This window comes from Miscanthus floridulus, chromosome 5 (assembly GCF_019320115.1).
Source record: "Miscanthus floridulus cultivar M001 chromosome 5, ASM1932011v1, whole genome shotgun sequence".
In the NCBI taxonomy this organism is placed as follows: Eukaryota; Viridiplantae; Streptophyta; class Magnoliopsida; order Poales; family Poaceae; genus Miscanthus; species Miscanthus floridulus.
Genome location: NC_089584.1, coordinates 114,142,582 through 114,159,459, shown reverse-complemented (window position 1 = coordinate 114,159,459; position 16,878 = coordinate 114,142,582). Strand labels below are relative to the sequence as shown.

General features: G+C 46.5%; 1 protein-coding gene across 1 annotated transcript; it reads right to left on the bottom strand.

Annotated features, from left to right (window-relative positions):
• Positions 1-4,776: 4,776 nt before the first annotated feature.
• LOC136453127 (probable RNA methyltransferase At5g51130) lies at positions 4,777-7,673 on the bottom strand. The gene is made up of 9 exons (XM_066453700.1): positions 7,483-7,673; positions 7,190-7,355; positions 6,545-6,659; positions 6,341-6,388; positions 5,994-6,234; positions 5,799-5,886; positions 5,643-5,708; positions 5,258-5,326; positions 4,777-5,173 (listed from the first exon to the last, which is right to left on the bottom strand). Exons 2-9 carry the CDS (start codon positions 7,343-7,345, stop codon positions 5,081-5,083), a joined length of 876 nt encoding a protein of 291 aa, XP_066309797.1. The 5' UTR covers positions 7,346-7,355; positions 7,483-7,673; the 3' UTR covers positions 4,777-5,080.
• Between the last annotated feature and the right edge of the window lie 9,205 nt (positions 7,674-16,878).

Genomic DNA, 16,878 nt, shown 5'->3' with positions numbered 1-16,878 from the left:
ACCTCACATGTAACACCTTGCACAAGCGATCCCACAAGCTCATTATGTCACGGCCGGTGAGGAATCTTGAGCCACCTTCACGCCCATTTACCCTGAGAAGGTGCCCATAACCATTTGCACGCACCACAGCGTGCAGCAAGTGAGATGAGTCATCCAGATGCAGATATGGCGGGGTTCCTGGGCCTTGGCTTGACGGCGGCATGTCTCTAGGGAAGCTTAACGCCCTCGGCGTGGGCCGCTGGGGAAAGACTGCAGGAGGAACTCGCCGGCGTCGAGGGCCGGGGCAGGTAAGGTTCGGCCGAACGGTGCGGAAAGAGGAAGGAGGTGCCTTTGGTGAGTAGGGGCTTACCACTGAGTGCGACAGCCGCGAATCTTGAAGCAGAGGCACTGATGCTCGCGGTTGGTGCTCGTCGACTCGCGGCAGAAGCAGAACGGCGTCGGCTGGGCGACGTCACGGCATAGATGGCAGCCGTGACCTCGCCGAGGAGACAGAGGAGGCGTGGCTTGCCTGCGAAGGAGTGAACACAGTATGGGAGCTGATGAAGGCAAGAACGCCGTTGCAGAAGAAGAAAAGGGCGCATGTGAGCGTAGCGCGGGCGAGCGCATACGGCAGCGCATGCGGGCGGGCGGGCAGGGCGGAGCCCATGCGAGCGAAGCGCAGGCGAAGCGCATGGGGGCGGGCGGTCTGTGCGCGGGCGAGCGGAGTGCATGCGGACGGGCGAAGCCTCACGTCACGTGGACAGCCACGTCGACTATAACGCCTGGGCTGTTTAGGACCTACATGAATTGAATTAAGAAGATTAGGGAGCTAAAAGTACGATTTCATAGTTTGAGGACTCAGACGAAATCAGCCCAATACTTTACGGACCGACCGTGCAATTTACTCTTTTTTAATCACCGAGTACCTCGATGTGACCATTCTTCATCCAGAGCTGGAAAATCAGACTATTTGAAGATGTACTAAGGGTGCGCAGTATTCGGCCCGCTCGGCACACGCTTGCCTGCATCTCCCATTGCTCCACCTTCATGATGTCTCGCTCTGCCTCGACCACTGTCGGCTCGCGCAGAGGAGAGTATTTTGGGGTGGGCTCACAAACACATAGAATAATAAAGTTTTGCAGAGCTTGTTTTTCAACTTCCTCTCTTGCGTGCGGTTCCCGTCCATAGAACATTTGGTTGATCATGTGTAGAAGTTGCTTCCAGAGCGGCTCCACGACTGCTATTAAAGAGGCATAGCTGCGCGCAACAAAACAACCAAGTGACTACATTTTCCAAAAAAGAAAGAGAGAGAATATATAGTTTAATAGTTTTAGGTCCTGTTTGTTTAGGCTTCCTAGGAGGTTTTAGACCTTTCAAAAGCCAAAAAAAAAAACCCAAGAAGCCAAAAGCCATATACAACCTGTTCGGTTGGCTGGTTCGTTTCGTTGCTGGTTCGTGAAGAAGTACTGCTGGCTGGTTTGTGTGAGAGAAAAATACTGTTCCGGCTGGAAATTTACGATCGTTTACGACAAGCCACAGCCAAACGAATAGGCTGATGGTGTTTTGGTTTATGGGAGATGTTTAGCTTTTGAGAAGTCAAAAAACTAGTAGCCTAAAAATAGCCAAAAGCTCAAATAAATAAAGCCTTGGTACTGTCTCAGTGAGCGTGAGCCAGAAAAGGCATGGCATTGACAAACTTTTGTATAGATTTGCACTATAATTATATATTTATTCGGTTGTGAATGATAAATAAAGAAGAGTACCTGTAAATAATTGTGTAATTTTTGACATGGAGAGACAAAAAAAAAGTTATGTTGGAGCGGCAAGAACATGCATAGAATTATACTCTAATGAGAGAAAGCTACATCCCAACTTCTATATAGTTAGCCCTAAATGTTTTTATATTTTTTGTTGTAACGCATAGAATGAAGCTCTATCAATTGAGCTATATCTCCAACTTCTATATAGTTTCTCCTAAACTCCTAATGTTTTTTTGTCATACAAAAGGAATACTTTTTTTGTTGTAACGCATAGAATAAAAAGCTCTATCAATTGAGCTATATCTCTAACTTCTATATAGTTTCTCCTAATTAAATTCCTAATGTTTTTTATTTTTAGAATTAAACTCTACTGAGAGAAAGCTACATCCCAACTTCTACATAGCTAGCCCTAAATGTTTTTATAGTAACACATAGAATAAAGCTCTACCAATTGAGCTGTATCTCCAACTTCTATATAGTTTCTCCTAAACTCTTAATGTTTTTGTCATACAAAAGAGATACTTTTTGTTGTAACGCATAGAATAAAGCTCTACCAATTGTGCTATATCTCCAACTTCTATATCATTTCTCCTAAATTCCTAATGTTTTTATTTTTTTGTCATACAAAAGAGATATATAGTTTCTCCTAAATTCCTAATGTTTTTATTTTTTTGGTCATACAAAAGAGATATTTAAAAAAATTGTTGGAGATGTGAGGAATCAAACCCTGTACCTTTAACAAGCACTTTTAATGCTCTACCAATTGAGCTACATCCCCAACTTTTGTTTTCTTTTATTACACTATATAAATATTTTATTTATTTATTTTTTGTCATGGAGCAGAAATAAATAGTTTAATTTTACACTATATAAATATTTAATTTAATTTATGGCGATGCACAAATCAGATCCTGTAATAACTCTATGTATATAGCATAATATCCACCCCGAATTTCTATTAGTTTTGCACTATTAAAAATATATAAAAAAAACTTGTGCTAGAGAAGGAAAATTGAACCCCGGTCTTTATCGTCATCAAAAGGAAACTTGAGCCCATATAAGGCCCCTTTTAGATCCGAAAATTTTTTGTTTTTGGCTACTGTAGTACTTTCGTTTTTATTTGGCAAAAATTGTCCAATTATGGACTATTTAGGCTTAAAAGATTACGATTTCTCGGCTAACTGTGTAATTAGTTTTTTTTCATCTACATTTAGTACTCCATGGGTCGCAAAATTTGATGTAACATAAAATCTTGAAAATTTTTGGTTTTTTGCTTTATCTAAACGGGGCCTAAGCATATATCCGAACAAAGGCAACAGCAGCGTACGAGTCTACCGAGACGTGCGGTGGCGCGCGTACTCCGCGCCACGTGATGTATGTGCGGCGGCCTCGCCTGCAGATGCACGGAGGCGTACGGCGTACCCATCCATCCATCACATCACGCGATGTGCGTGGCATGATTTCGGCACGAGCGAGGCCGGCCAGCGCCACGCGCGCACGCACCCCATACCTGCGGGCCGCGGCGCACCGCGCACGGCCCGTCGAGCGATTTCTCCGCGCGGCGGGCGGTGCCGGCGGAGGACCGGAGCCCGGAGGTACTGAAGCCCTTCCTGGACTCTGAACCTTGATCAACAACGAATCGATCAGCCAACGGCGACGATGCAGAGGCGGCCAGGAAGCGCACACAACAAATGCCGAAATGTACAGTACATGAGGAGGTTGATTATTTGGTCTGCAGCTTCTTGAACACGTCCTTGAACAGTGGCGAAGCTAGAGTAAACTAGAGGGTGGTGCACTTGCGTTGTGGGTGCATAGACTTTTACTATTGGGAATGCATATATGGTGAAAATCTAGACAAAACCACTATTTTTACAAATTTTGGGGGTGCATTTGCACCCCCTATCAATAACCTAGCTTCGCCCCTGTCCTTGAAAGAACAGTTTCTTGAACATTTCTTTAAAAAAACAGTTTCTTGAACACGTCAATAAATAAATAACTGGATTTCTGAAACTGGTACTGTGTTGTTTCAATGCACGCATGTGGATTGTCTCCCTATAAGAACTAGGGAACTTAAACTCATGACATTCACATTAGTCACCCCAAATCCACCCTGACCCTGATGGATGTATGATGTATCTAATGCCTTTCGGAGTGGGGTCCATCCAGCTTAAGCTTGAGCTACAAGTGACCGGTGAACTGGGGATTCTCTTCAGCTGTACTGAACTACTGAAGTACTGATGGTGCATCAGCAACCTTCAGCACATAAGGCTATCTCCAACAACACCCAAAATATAAGACTTATTCGTCCTTTGGATAGCGCTACATGCAAAGGGTTCAATATCTATTCAGCATCTTCTCCAACAATAAAGCCCAAAAGAGAATCATTTCTGCAAATGGGTTTCCAGAAAAGAGGATGGCCATATTTGGGTTGTGCCTGTCAGGCAACCCAAAATAGATCTCCCGTATAGATATAGAGGCTGATTTTGGATCTCTCGCTATCTATTTTACGTTTAGGTTCCCATATATCCTTGTTAGAGACAATCTAAAGTAAGCCATCGTAAAGAAGACACTTCCACTGCGCGCACGCACACACACACAAATAAGCACCTGAACTCTACACAAGGCATTTGTCATTGCCAGCACCAGCAAGTAGACTCTTTCATTTGACTTCGTTCGCTCAAATTAAGAAATTATTATATTATTAAGAATTAAGCAAGTACGACACTCTTCGCTCGCTAAAACTAACCTCAAGCGCTCCTGTGTTCAGATGCAAGTTGGGAGGGTTGGATCTGTCCAAGATGGATGGGCTTCAAGAACTCTGTGTGATCGGTCTTTAGTTGAGTTTCTGTTTTGTAGCTGGGAGCGTGGGATTACGTGTTCTTTTGGAAGTTTGCTTAACTGGAGATGCTTTGTCATCCGAATGCTGTAAAATGCTTGTTGGTATTTACTATTTAGCTATGCTGACTGGGGTTGATTCCCTAAAATCGTGATCATATATACGCAGCAAACAATATGCAAGAGCAATCATGATGTTCATAGCAGGCAAAATTGATATTCATGGAAGCCTCTTTTTCCCTTTCAGGGTACGGTGTCCATTATCCATTTTTATACAAGAACAAAACCATTGACAAAATTCCCAACACTTCCATCTAGACAACACAACATCCTACCCACCACTCTTCCATCTTGATCCTTTGACATCTGATACTCTCTTTTGCAAATGCAAGGCCTTCATTGTTGTACTTGTACCCAGTCAGTCAGCGAGCATTTCAAAGCTCAACACAATCATTTGGTCAGGGAGTGTGCACTTGGGCAGGGATGTCACAATCCTTGACCCAGTTTCATAATTTGTGGTAAACTTCTATTGGGCGGTTGAAACCACTGACGGTACCCACCAATCTGTCCGCAATCAACTCTACCGACCTAAATCCAATCTAGCGGCACAAACACCACATTGTTTACTGAAATTCTGCTGAAAGGGTCAAGAACAAAACTTATTGGCAGCCAAAATAAAATACCTTGTCTAGAAGAATTTCCCGAAATGTCTCTGGGTATATACAGATGGTGTTGAAGTTCTCTTTGGCAACCTGAAAAGAATTGCAGGTTTATCACGCTCAGGGAAATTTAAAGGTCTACAACATGAAAGAATCAAGAATTTGTATTAAATTTGGCAGAGGATTTTGATCATTTATGGTATGTTCACTTGAGGTTAGGATCAAGAGTGCAGCAGCTAAGAACATAGGCTTGTCAAGAGTCACATTTAGCCTAATTAATGGAAAGTGCAGCAAGATTTTCACAAAACAACTTCCTTCTAAGAAACAACTAACATTACCCATTTCAATGCAGTGTAAAGAAAAATATCAAGGGTTAGCTGGTCACATAATCTGAACAAAAAGAACCAACCTCTGAAACTAATCTGTTATTCTTATATGAACTCCATGGTTGAGGCTCCATGATAAAAACACCTCCCTGCAAAATTACATATGGGAAAAATATGTAATTTTCCTCTTACCGTCTATGTGCAATTTAGAAGACCAGCAAATAGAGAGGCATATATACCGGTCTAAGAAGCCTCCAGATCTTCACGAACAAAGTAACTAGGCCATCATCACCCCAGTTCAGGTGGATCCATTTTGTCACACTCAAACTACATCATAAAAATATTAAAAAAATAAGCTAGTGCCACTGTGGGAAAGAACAGTACAAAGAAAACTTCAATTCTTGAGAGATCACTATCGTTAATCTGTAACTTACCAGAGTATGGTGTCATACTGTTCTGAACATCCATCCATACTCTCTACAAAATTTTCACGTCGAAAAGAGACAATTTTAAAAAGATCTTGGTGCCAGTTCCCATTTGATAACTCAGATGCCACTTCTCCTGGAGAGCTCTGAGAAGGAGAATCTGACAATTCCTGAGCTTTCACGTTTTTTGTAGCCACCTTATCCTGCCGCATTATCCTTCGTAGGTTCCACTTAGCAGTCTCGATCAAACCTAACAGGGAAAGATAAAAATGAATTCGATTCAAGTAATATTCAACAACAGAACATGAGAGGAGATTCGACACGCAACAGGAGTTTATTAGGGGGGGATTAAAAACCTGAATCAATATCAACTCCAAGAATGCTTCGACAATTAAATTTCATGGCTGCACAAGATTAAGAAAACAAACGTGAGAAACCTAATGACCTCATCATGGGGATTGAGACATTTGTCTACAAGAACTACATAGCACCTATAAGCATGCTATATAAGAATGTAGCGAATGAAATCAAGAGTTTATACCCCAAAATCAAAAGGTTACCTAAGCCAATCGTTACCAAACCCTGGTTGCATCCAATATCGAGACAATCCTTGTTTTCAAACCACTGCTTCTTGAACGCCTCGAGGCGAGGATCTTCACCAACATTACGGTCAATCTGTAGAATTATTGAAGTTATAATTTATATCAGCTGGAAAATGTTAAATCCCCTCCCACCCTAATAGCATTTAGGCATTCTATTACGGAATAAAATATTGGAAAATCCGAGGTTAGAAGTTACATGTAAAAGAGCTCCATCTACTCATCCGTGCCCACTAGTCATTAGGCATGCTAATGCTATTATACGGAATAAATATTGGAAAATCTGAGGTCAGGAGGTACATGTAAAAGAGCTCATCTACTCATCCCTGCACAGTAGTCCGGCCAACAACACTCAGTCCACAGGCCAGTACCAGTGCTTTCATCCCCGTGAACCATCTCTAGTCACGCACTTAGGGATGTAAGTTTAACTTTCTCTGGGTCATGGGTCAATCCAAAACAACCCAATTGAACCGAAATACCCAAACCCCACGAACACCTGAACCTACTGTGAGGCATATCGTCGAACAGCTGGCGACCGCGCGTGAACACTGATTGGAAAGTAGCAGTTCCAGGGAAAAGCACAAACGGAAGCGGTTTCGCGCTCACCCGGTAGCCGTAGTAGTTCTTGTAGTTGCCGTAGATGAAGACCTCCTTCTTCTTCCGCTTCTGCCAGCCGCCGCCGTCGATGCTACCTGCGCCTCCCTGGCCTCCCTCTCCCTGTTCGCTGCTCCGCTTCCAGGGGCGGATCCAATAAAGGGACATGGGTGTACACCTGTACACCCAATAATTTTTGCAAAAACGTCGAAGTTTGGTGTGGCTTGTCAAATACTAGCTAATAGCTTTAGGTTAGGGTTTCGGTGCTCAGCTTGAAGGGAAGGGAAGAGAAGGGGTGGAAGTACCTGGTGGGTGCTCGTCGCCGGCGAAGAGACCAACTAAGGCCTCAGCACCTGGCGGCGGCGGCGGCGTCCCTCGTCGCCGCAGCCACGCTCTGGCCGTTTGCGAGAGTTTCGCCACTATAAAGGGGTTTTTGCTGTTCGAATTGAAACGAGGGGAGCGGCACGACGGCGGTGGAAACCCTCGCGGGGTTTTGCGTTGCGGCGCAAAGGGCCAGGAGCCAGGTCAGTGGCGGTGCAGGGTGGTTTGGGTCGTGGCGGACCTGGCCGAGACTGGAATATTATCTTTATCTTCCTGATGAATTGTTCCTCTTCAAACTTTAAAATTTGACGATTTAACCTTGAGCTCCCAAAAATCGATTAAATTACCTCTATGTCCGGGTTAGATGTGGTTTTCAAGGAAGTTTCTTTTTTTTAGTTAAAAATCTGATAGGGTCCATTTTTTTTAGTTAAAAATCTGATAGGGTCCATTTGGTTAGCTTGGAACGGAGCTAGGAACTATTCTGTCTTATCAACGTTGGTCCTGTTTAGCTTACCTCATATTCAGCTTGTTCGTCTTTTTTTTTCAGCCAGAACAATATTTTTCTTTCATAAAAATTCAGCCAGAACAGTGTTTTTCAGTCAGTTTCAACCAAGTTTCAAACCAGCAAATGGAACTATTATATAAACTAGACAACATCACATGCTTAATATGATATGATTCCCATGAGGTCAGTGTGGCAACTCATTTCTTCAGCACGGCACGCAGTGGCCCCGTTCGCGTGTTCTTAAATTCGGCTTTATCTGTTTTTTTTATTCGAAACCGTATTTTTCTCTCATAAATTACTTTAGATTCATCCAGATTCTTACACGTTTTTAAAATTCGACCAGTACCCACTCTCGACTGTTGACTCTCAAAGGTCTTTTGTGTTCAAGAAGAGAACCACGCGTGGTTTGTTCTGTTGCATAGCATGCCAAACTGCGACAGTGCGTACTTGCGTTGTGTGCACACGTGTACTGAGGAGACAAACATGCATGAAACAGTGTTGTGCTCTTGCTTGAATAGTTGGCATCGACGTGTTCAGAAATACAAGGGAATAATCCACGGTGCTTTTCCCAATTTTTTACATTTTAGTTTTTTTTAAGTTTTTCATAAATAGATCCCTAAAGGAAAGATTTTAGAATATAGACCCTTAGCTTGGCGCTATTGATGCTGGCGCCGAGCTAACACGTCTCGGCGCCAGCGTCTCTGGCGCTGAGCTCCTGGGCTCGACACGAACGTGGAAGGTGACATGGCAGGGAGCTCGGTGCCAGTCACTCTAGCACCGAGCTCGGCGCCGAGATCTACGCCGCTGAGCTCGACGCCAGAGTGACTAGCGCCGAGCCTTTTATTACCTATAGGCCCCGCCCCTCTCTTCATCTCCTCCTCTCCCTCTCTCGCCCTAGCAGAGTAGAGCCGAGCTTCGCCGCCGCCCGCGCCCGCGCCTCCACCGGCCACCCTCGCCCGCGCCGCGCCCACCCCCGCGCCCGTGCCCGCGCCCTGAGCCCGCTGAGCGCCACAACGGCCGCCCCGCACCGCGCCACCGTGGACGGCCTGCGCCCCGCCGCCGCGCCGGGCCTCGCGGCCGCCTCGCCTCAACGTGTAGGCGCGTGTGGGGGTATGGCCCCCAGTATCTACAAGACAAGACATGGGCCGCACCATCGGAGGTGGCCCGGCCCACAAGATCAAGACGTGCACGGCGCTGCTCGGCGTGCACCACAAGACATTGTATAGTATTAAATATGATACTTTACTTGTAACCCTGTCTCTCCAGACTATATAAGGAGAGGCAGGGGTCCCCTAGCGGATACGATCCAGCATCATCTCATTTACATACAGCAATACAATCAGACACAGGACGTAGATATTACGCCTTCGCGGCGACCGAACCTGGATAAAACCTCGTGTCTGTCTTGCGTCACCATCTCGTTCGTAGCTTACGCACCTGTCTGCCGATAATCTACTATCTTGGGCATACCTCTAGGTAAACTGCCGACCATATTTCATCGACAGTGGCGCGCCAGGTAGGGGGTGTGCGTACTGCTCCCCAGATGAACAAGATGGTCATCATCCCCGGTTCTATGGCTACGCCGAACGGCCTCACGTTCACCATCGGCCAGATCATCTGGACCACTGGCTCTGACAACTTCATCGCCATGACCATGGAGGAGGCGCAGATCAAATCCACGTCGACCACTACTTCACCAGCATCAGCTATGGCTCTAACCATGTTGGATCTGGCTCCGGCCACACCAGCATCGTCTTCAGCCACGCCGACAACCCGTCGTTCGCTTCCTCGCTACAAAGGGAGGCAGATCGGCAACACCGACCTGCTTGACTCCATCGATTAGGTCGGCACCAAGCTTGCTGAAACCCTAGCTCTGGTAGGTTCAATTCAAAATCAACCTACCGAGCAGGTAACCACTACCCACAACAGATCTACCTGACCAGCTCGGGCCAGTCGTCCTGTATGACTCGGTATGGATCTCGTGGTCACGTTTACTCCTAAAGGGCGCTCCGTTAGTCACCGACCAGCCCCCGCAATGGGTCTCTGGCTTTCCGAGTGCGAAGCCTCGATGGAGAATTACCAGGCTCAGCCCTACGCCTGTGAAACACTGCTTCCAACTACGCGTACAATATACAACGCTGCTCGGATCTGTGTTTTATACATCAACCTCGGCCAAAGCCACGCAACTTCGTCAACATGGTTCGGATTGAGGAGTATCAAGAAGATCGGTCCACACAGTTCAAGAGGGCGGTTCAAGCTCCCCGTCCAGCATCACATCCATTGGCTCCGTCCACACTGAGCTTCAGCATCATGACAGTGAAGAAGTTGAATACGATCTGGATATCCCAGACCACTCCTTGGGGTTCCCACGATTCTCATCCTTCCCACCAAGGCGAGGAGACTTGATCAATGTCGTCAGTAATGACGAACCACCGGCAGTTGGCGAAACAGAACAAGAAAGACAACGCACGCATCAAGCATGCTTTGGCCACGCCCCATCTACTCCGCCATACAACATCGTTTCTCCGACCAGTCAATGATCTCCCTGAATCTCCTCAGGCCGATCACTAATATAAGGACGACGTCGCCCGGACTACTTACTCCGACCACCTGCTGCGTCGCAATGATGATCGCCGCGAAGAACGGCGCCATGACAACTGCGACTGCCGCCATGATGATAGTTTGAAAAGCTCGAGCGCCGGGCAACTTCGTCAACGCTGACCAGATAATGCCATACGCCACCAACCAGACGTTCTATCTAAAGCTAAGTGATGCTTTAATATTTTTCTAAATATTCTCCAATCTTCGTATATCACCATAATATTTCTCCGAGCTATTTTCTCTATGTTTGTTCTCTAAACGTTTTTCTTTCATATATACCATCTTAAAGATGACATACAGCTAAGTCTAAGGCGAACCCTCAAACAGTCACGTTGATGCTCGGATGCCTCTAGAGACGGCCCTCTCTCCGGCTCCTCCCTACACGTGCACGAGCGTCTGCCCTCTGCGTTATGGGTGGTCGGCAGCGGCTCCTTGGTGACGCCTATTCCTCCTACACGTGCACGAGCTCCGCGCTCAACGTTATGGACTATGGGCTAGCTAGGGCTAGAGACTCAGCTACACACTAACTGGTTGGGCGGTTTACATTAAACATAAATATATTTTCACACCAACTGATCGCCGAACTACATACGTCGTTTCATCATCATTGCTGATTTTTCTCCAGAGTTTATTTATTTGTGCGTCATGTACTACCCGTTCTACATGTTTGCATTGCAGGATCATCGTCAAGGTGATCGAATCACCTGGTGCTAGGGCTTCCCCTCCGATCAACTGGTCGGACCACTCGATTCATGGACTCCATCGCTGACCAGTTGATCGAACTATTTGCCGCTCGTGCTTCATCGTCAGCTACGTCGGTTACTCCTCAGTGCTTGGATTCTTCGTGCTCGAGGACTAAGTGGGCACACTTCACCACATAGACGTCGTCAGCTACATCGGTGCTCGGACATCGCCACCTACGCTAGGGACTCCTCGGTGCTCGGACATCGCTGCCCATGCCGAGGACTCCTCGGTGCTCGGACGTCGCTGCCTACACCAAGGACTCCTCGATGCTCGGACATCGCCGCCTATGCTAGGGACTCCTTAGTGCTTGGACATCGCCGCCTATGCTAGGGACTCCTCGGTGCTCAGACGTCGCTGTCTACGCCGGGGACTCCTCGGTGCTCGGACATCGCCGCCTACGCCGAGGACTCCTCGGTGCTCGAACATCGCCGCCTACGCCAGGGACTCCTCGGTGCTCGGTCATCGCCAGTGACGTCGGGGACTCCTCGCTCCTCGGTGCTCGGTCATCGCCAGTGACGCCGGGGACTCCTCGGTGCTCGGTCATCGCCAGCGACGCTAGGGACTCCTCGCTCCTCGGTGCTTGGTCATCGCCGCCTATGCCGGGGACTCTTCGCTCCTCGGTGCTCGGACGTCGCTGCCTATGCCGGGGACTCCTCGGTGCTCAGACATCGCCGCCTACGCTAGGGACTCCTCGCTCCTCGGTGCTCGGTCATCGCCAGCGATGTTGGGGACTCCTCGCTCCTCGGTGCTCGGTCATCGCCGCCTATGCCGGGGACTCTTCACTCCTCGGTGCTCGGACATCATCGCCTACGCTGAGGACTCCTCGGTGCCTCGGTGCTCAGTCATCGCCAGCGACGCCGGGGACTCACTTGCTGCTCGAATCTTGCTACGTCTTATCGGTGTGCTATCAAGCTGCTCCATGTTGTTCAGACCAGGGTGCTAATCTTGGACAGCACGTCTGGGGTCTTGATATGCGCATGTCAGACGACGTCGACAAGCTTTCAGACTTCTTTAACCCTACTACAAGATTTATTCTTTATCTTCCAGCAGGCTCGGGGACTAAGTGGGCACACTTCACCTTGCGGTGAATGTGCTTGTTCTCATCTTGAGGCTACGCCCGAGGACTGGCTGCCTGCTCAGCTGGTCTTCTACTTTCTGACCCTGGCACCATGTGACTACGTCACCTGCTGTCAGGCTTAGGGACTAGTTATGGGGGTATGGCCCCCGGTATCTACAAGACAAGATATGGTCCGCACCATCAGAGGTGGCCCAGCCCACAAGATCAAGACATGCACGGCGCTGCTCGGCGTGCACCACAAGACATTATATAGTATCAAATAGGATACTTTACTTGTAACTCTGTCTCTCCAGACTATATAAGGAGAGGTAGGGGTCCCCTAGCGGATATGATCCAGCATCATCTCATTTACATACAGCAATACAATTAGACGCAGGACGTAGGTATTACGCCTTTGCGGTGGCCAAACCTGGATAAAACCTCGTGTCTGTCTTGCGTCACCATCTCGTTCGTAGCTTACACACCTGTCTGCCGATAATCTACTACCTTAGGTATACCCCTAGGTAGACCGCCGACTATATTTCATCGACAACGCGCAGCGCCCTACGGCCGCCCCCCTGCACCGCACCGTTGCCCATGGCTGGCCGCCCGCGCCCTAGTCCCCTCACCGGTTCCTGCGCCCGCGCCGTGCCCTCTCCTCACCCTGCCTTGCCGCTCTCCACCGTCGACCTCGGCCACGGCCATCGTGCCTCCTGCGCCCGTCGAGCCGAGCTCGCCGCATGGAGCCCCGGGCATCCCGCGCCCACCGCCATGCCACCGCTGTCGTCAGTCGCGCCACCGTCGACCCCGCCACCTGCAGCGGCCGACCGTGCCATCGTCGGCCTGACCCCTGGCCATCGTCCGCTACGACTCCGTCGATGTCCGCGGATCAGTCGTTGGAAAGATAAAAATTATGAATATACAATATACCTACTTAGTTGGCATTTGTTATTTACTAGTTAATGTGATAATTCAGGTAGTTGATTTAGTTAGTGATCTAGTGAGATATATATGTAGATAGATAGAAACATAGATACATAGGTACATAGATATAGTTAGATAGCTACTTAGATATGTAGTTACATATTTAGTTAACTAAATATGATCCAGCTATTTAGTGAGTACACTATATATATACATAGTTATTATCTTATTTACTTAGTTTGTAGTTAGAAAGTACTTATTAGGTACTATCTATCGTCTAATTTGGACTAAAGGATATGTATTTCGTTACGTGTTTGAACTAGATGGACAACCTAGTGACCATATATCATGGAGGCACCGTTGAAAGCGATCGCTATGGATATTTTGAGTTTGTTGACATGCAAAGCGTGCCTGTGCTATTCAATGATAGGCCTTCATTTAGTGAGATGGTTGTAAGGGCTCGGAAGGAGCTACATTGCCTTGGAGATGATGGCATTACAGTTGATGGTGTACTGCACCTAGATTCTCCTCCCAACATCTTCAAGCAAATGATCTCAATTGGTTGTGCGGATCAGTGGGAGAACTATGTGAGATCGGCTATGAAGAGCCAGCTGCAATGTTTGGACGTGGTTGTGCGTCGGGTGTGAAAGCATCTAGGCCCCTAGTTGGGTTTCGGTGATTAATGATAATACATGATTACTATGACTAATGTATATTTTACAGAGGCAATTAAGTTAGGTCATGGTAATAGAGATCGATTGGGCTATCATGGTGGTCATGCCCCTACGATGGAAATTGTTTTGGTTTTCAAAGGATGGACGACAAGGTTAAGGATGGACTTGTTCTAAGTGTCGATTGGAGTTGAAGAGACACTTAGAGTAGTTTAGGACTTTATTTTTCTTTTGGCCGTACTATTAAGCGGGGTATGGACAGGTAGCTTGACCTAGGTGAGTCTAGTGGGTTAGGTGTGGTGCACACTTGCTAAACCTAGCACTAGGTAGCTCCTAAAAAGCCCTTAGATCTATTGGAGCAAACTTCATTCATATATGATCGAGAGTTGGAAGTGAATGGAGGATCAAATACTGACCGGACGCTGGCTTCGGTGTGACTGGACGCTGGCGCAGAGTCTGATCAATTCATTTGATCAAGGTGAAGTCATCTAGAAGTGATCGGACGCTGAGAGGTGAAGTGATCGAACGCTGAGTCCTAGCGTCCGGTCGACTCCAGTAAGGTTCTAGAGAGGGAAAATCACGACTGGACGTTGCCCAGCGTTTGGTCATCACTTAAACACTAGAGTTCAGGGAGAACTGATCGGAGCATCCGGTCAACATGATCGGAGCATCCGGTCACCCCATAGAGGCATATAACGGTTCATTTTTTAGCCATGCTTATAAATACTTCCTCCATTCGTGTGTGGGGGTACTTTTGCTCATTCCAATAGCTGAGAAATACCTTTGAGAGTGCCAAGAAGAGCAAGGTCCTAGTGAGGTGATTGAGATTTGAGAATCCCAAAGAGAGCCCTTATTAGTGAGATCAAGAGTAGCAAAATGTGCATCCACCCTTCTCATTAGGCTTGTTGTGGTCAAATGAGAGTTCATGCTTGTTACTCTTGGTGATTGCCATTACCTAGACAGCTTGGTGGTGATTGAGAGTTTGGTGATCATCCGACGGAGCTTGTGGATGACCCAACTCAAGTTGTGAGCGGTTGTGGGTGATTCACCACGACGGAGTATCGAAGAATCAACCCGTAGAGAGCACTTGATCCTTGTGTGGATCAAGGGGGAGCTACACCTTTGCGCGGGTACTCCAACGAGGACTAGTGGGGAGTGGTGACTCTTCGATACCTTGGCAAAATATCGCCGCGTTCCTCCTTCTCTATTTACTTTGAGCATTTACTTTGAGCAATTCAATTCTTGTCATTTACATTCATAGAATTGACATGCTAGAGTAGGATTGGAAGATAGGTTGCTAAACTTTTGTATGGTAGATTAATAGATATACTTTCTAGGCACAATGGGTTAATTGGGCTAACCATAGGACTTAATTATTGCAAAGAAATTTAAAATTAGCGCAATTCACCCCTTTCTTGGGCATCTTGATCCTTTCAATTGGTATTAGAGTCTTATGCTCATGTATTTAGGCTTAACCGCCTAGAGAAAGATGTCTCACAGGGATGGACCTCCTCCTATCTTTGAGGGGGTGATTTTCCATATTGAAAAATCCACATGGAGGTGTATCTAGAAGCTATAGATGTTGGAATACTTAGAGCCACCTCGCAAGGCTTCCCAAAACCTCGGGATGCTACACACCTATAAGGCGATAAGGTGAATTACGAAAAATAGAATGCAAAAGCTCGAAACACCATCTTTAGAGGCCTTTACAAAGATGTGTTCAACCGGGTGAGGAACCACAAAGACGCTCATGCACTATGGTCGAACGTTTATGCGCTCTATGAGGGAACAAAGAGTGAGCATGAGGAACGCTATCATCTTGTTATGAAAAAGCTTAACTCTTTTGAGATGCTTCCTAAAGAATGTGCTAATGAAATGTATTCATGCTTGAATGTTCTTATAGAGGAAGTCAATAGGCTTGGACTCACTCAAATACAACCGTCCGATGTTGTAAGAAAGATCTTAAGTGTCCTCTCTATTAACAAATATGGGTATATTGTGACTGTGCTTCATTAAGGTGATCTTTCCACCGCTACACCAACACAAATCTTGGGAAAGATCAATGCTCATGAGATGTACATGCACATCACACCTCAAGATGGCTCATCCTCTACAAAGAAGAAAGAAAAAGATTTAGCATTCAAAGCTAGCCAAGAGAAAGGCAAAGCAAGGCTTGAGTATGAGAGCTCAAGTGATGATGAAGTTGATGATGCAAGCCTTGCTCTTATGGTGAAAAGAACCACCAAGATGCTAAAGAAGCTCAATAATAGTGGCATCAAGTTTGATGGCAAGAAGAAGAAGTTCTTCACAAGCTCTAGAAAGAAGCCAATCTCTGAAATAGATTGCTACAATTGTGAAGAACTTGGTCATCTAGCACATCAATGCACAAAGCCTAAGAAAGACAAGTACAAGAATAAGTACAAGGGCAAAAAGATAACTCAAGCAATGAAGAAGAAGACGAGAAGAAGAAAAACAAGGCATACAAGAAGAGAGATGGCAAGAAGGACTTCCACAAGAAAAAGAAAAATGGAAAGGCATATATCGTCGGTGATTGGCTCAGGGACATTGATTCATCTAGTGGCTCATCCGATGATGATAATGACAATGAGAAGGTGGCCACCATTGTTATTGACTCTTCATCATCTTCACCGCCACCACCATCATCATCCCCTACACACCTATGCCTTATGGCCAAGGGTGATCATAAGGTATCAAATGATTATAGTAGTGGTGATGAACATGCTAGCAATGATGATAGCGATAATGATGATGATGAATATGAATCACTTTCTTATGATGATCTTGTTAAATTACTAAATCAATACACTAAGATCATTAGAAAGAGTAGAGCTAAGAATGAAAAATTAGAGGCTAAGAA

What these genes read in the sequence shown, in the direction of transcription:
- LOC136453127 (XM_066453700.1), bottom strand. Translation starts at nt 7,345, where the DNA reads ATGTCCCTTTATTGGATCCGCCCCTGGAAGCGGAGCAGCGAACAGGGA. An exon ending in AGAACTACTACGGCTACCGG is followed by an intron (nt 6,660 to 7,189) that starts GTGAGCGCGAAA and finishes ATAATTCTACAG; the next exon opens with ATTGACCGTAATGTTGGTGA. An exon ending in CAGTATGACACCATACTCTG is followed by an intron (nt 5,887 to 5,993) that starts GTAAGTTACAGA and finishes TTTATGATGTAG; the next exon opens with TTTGAGTGTGACAAAATGGA.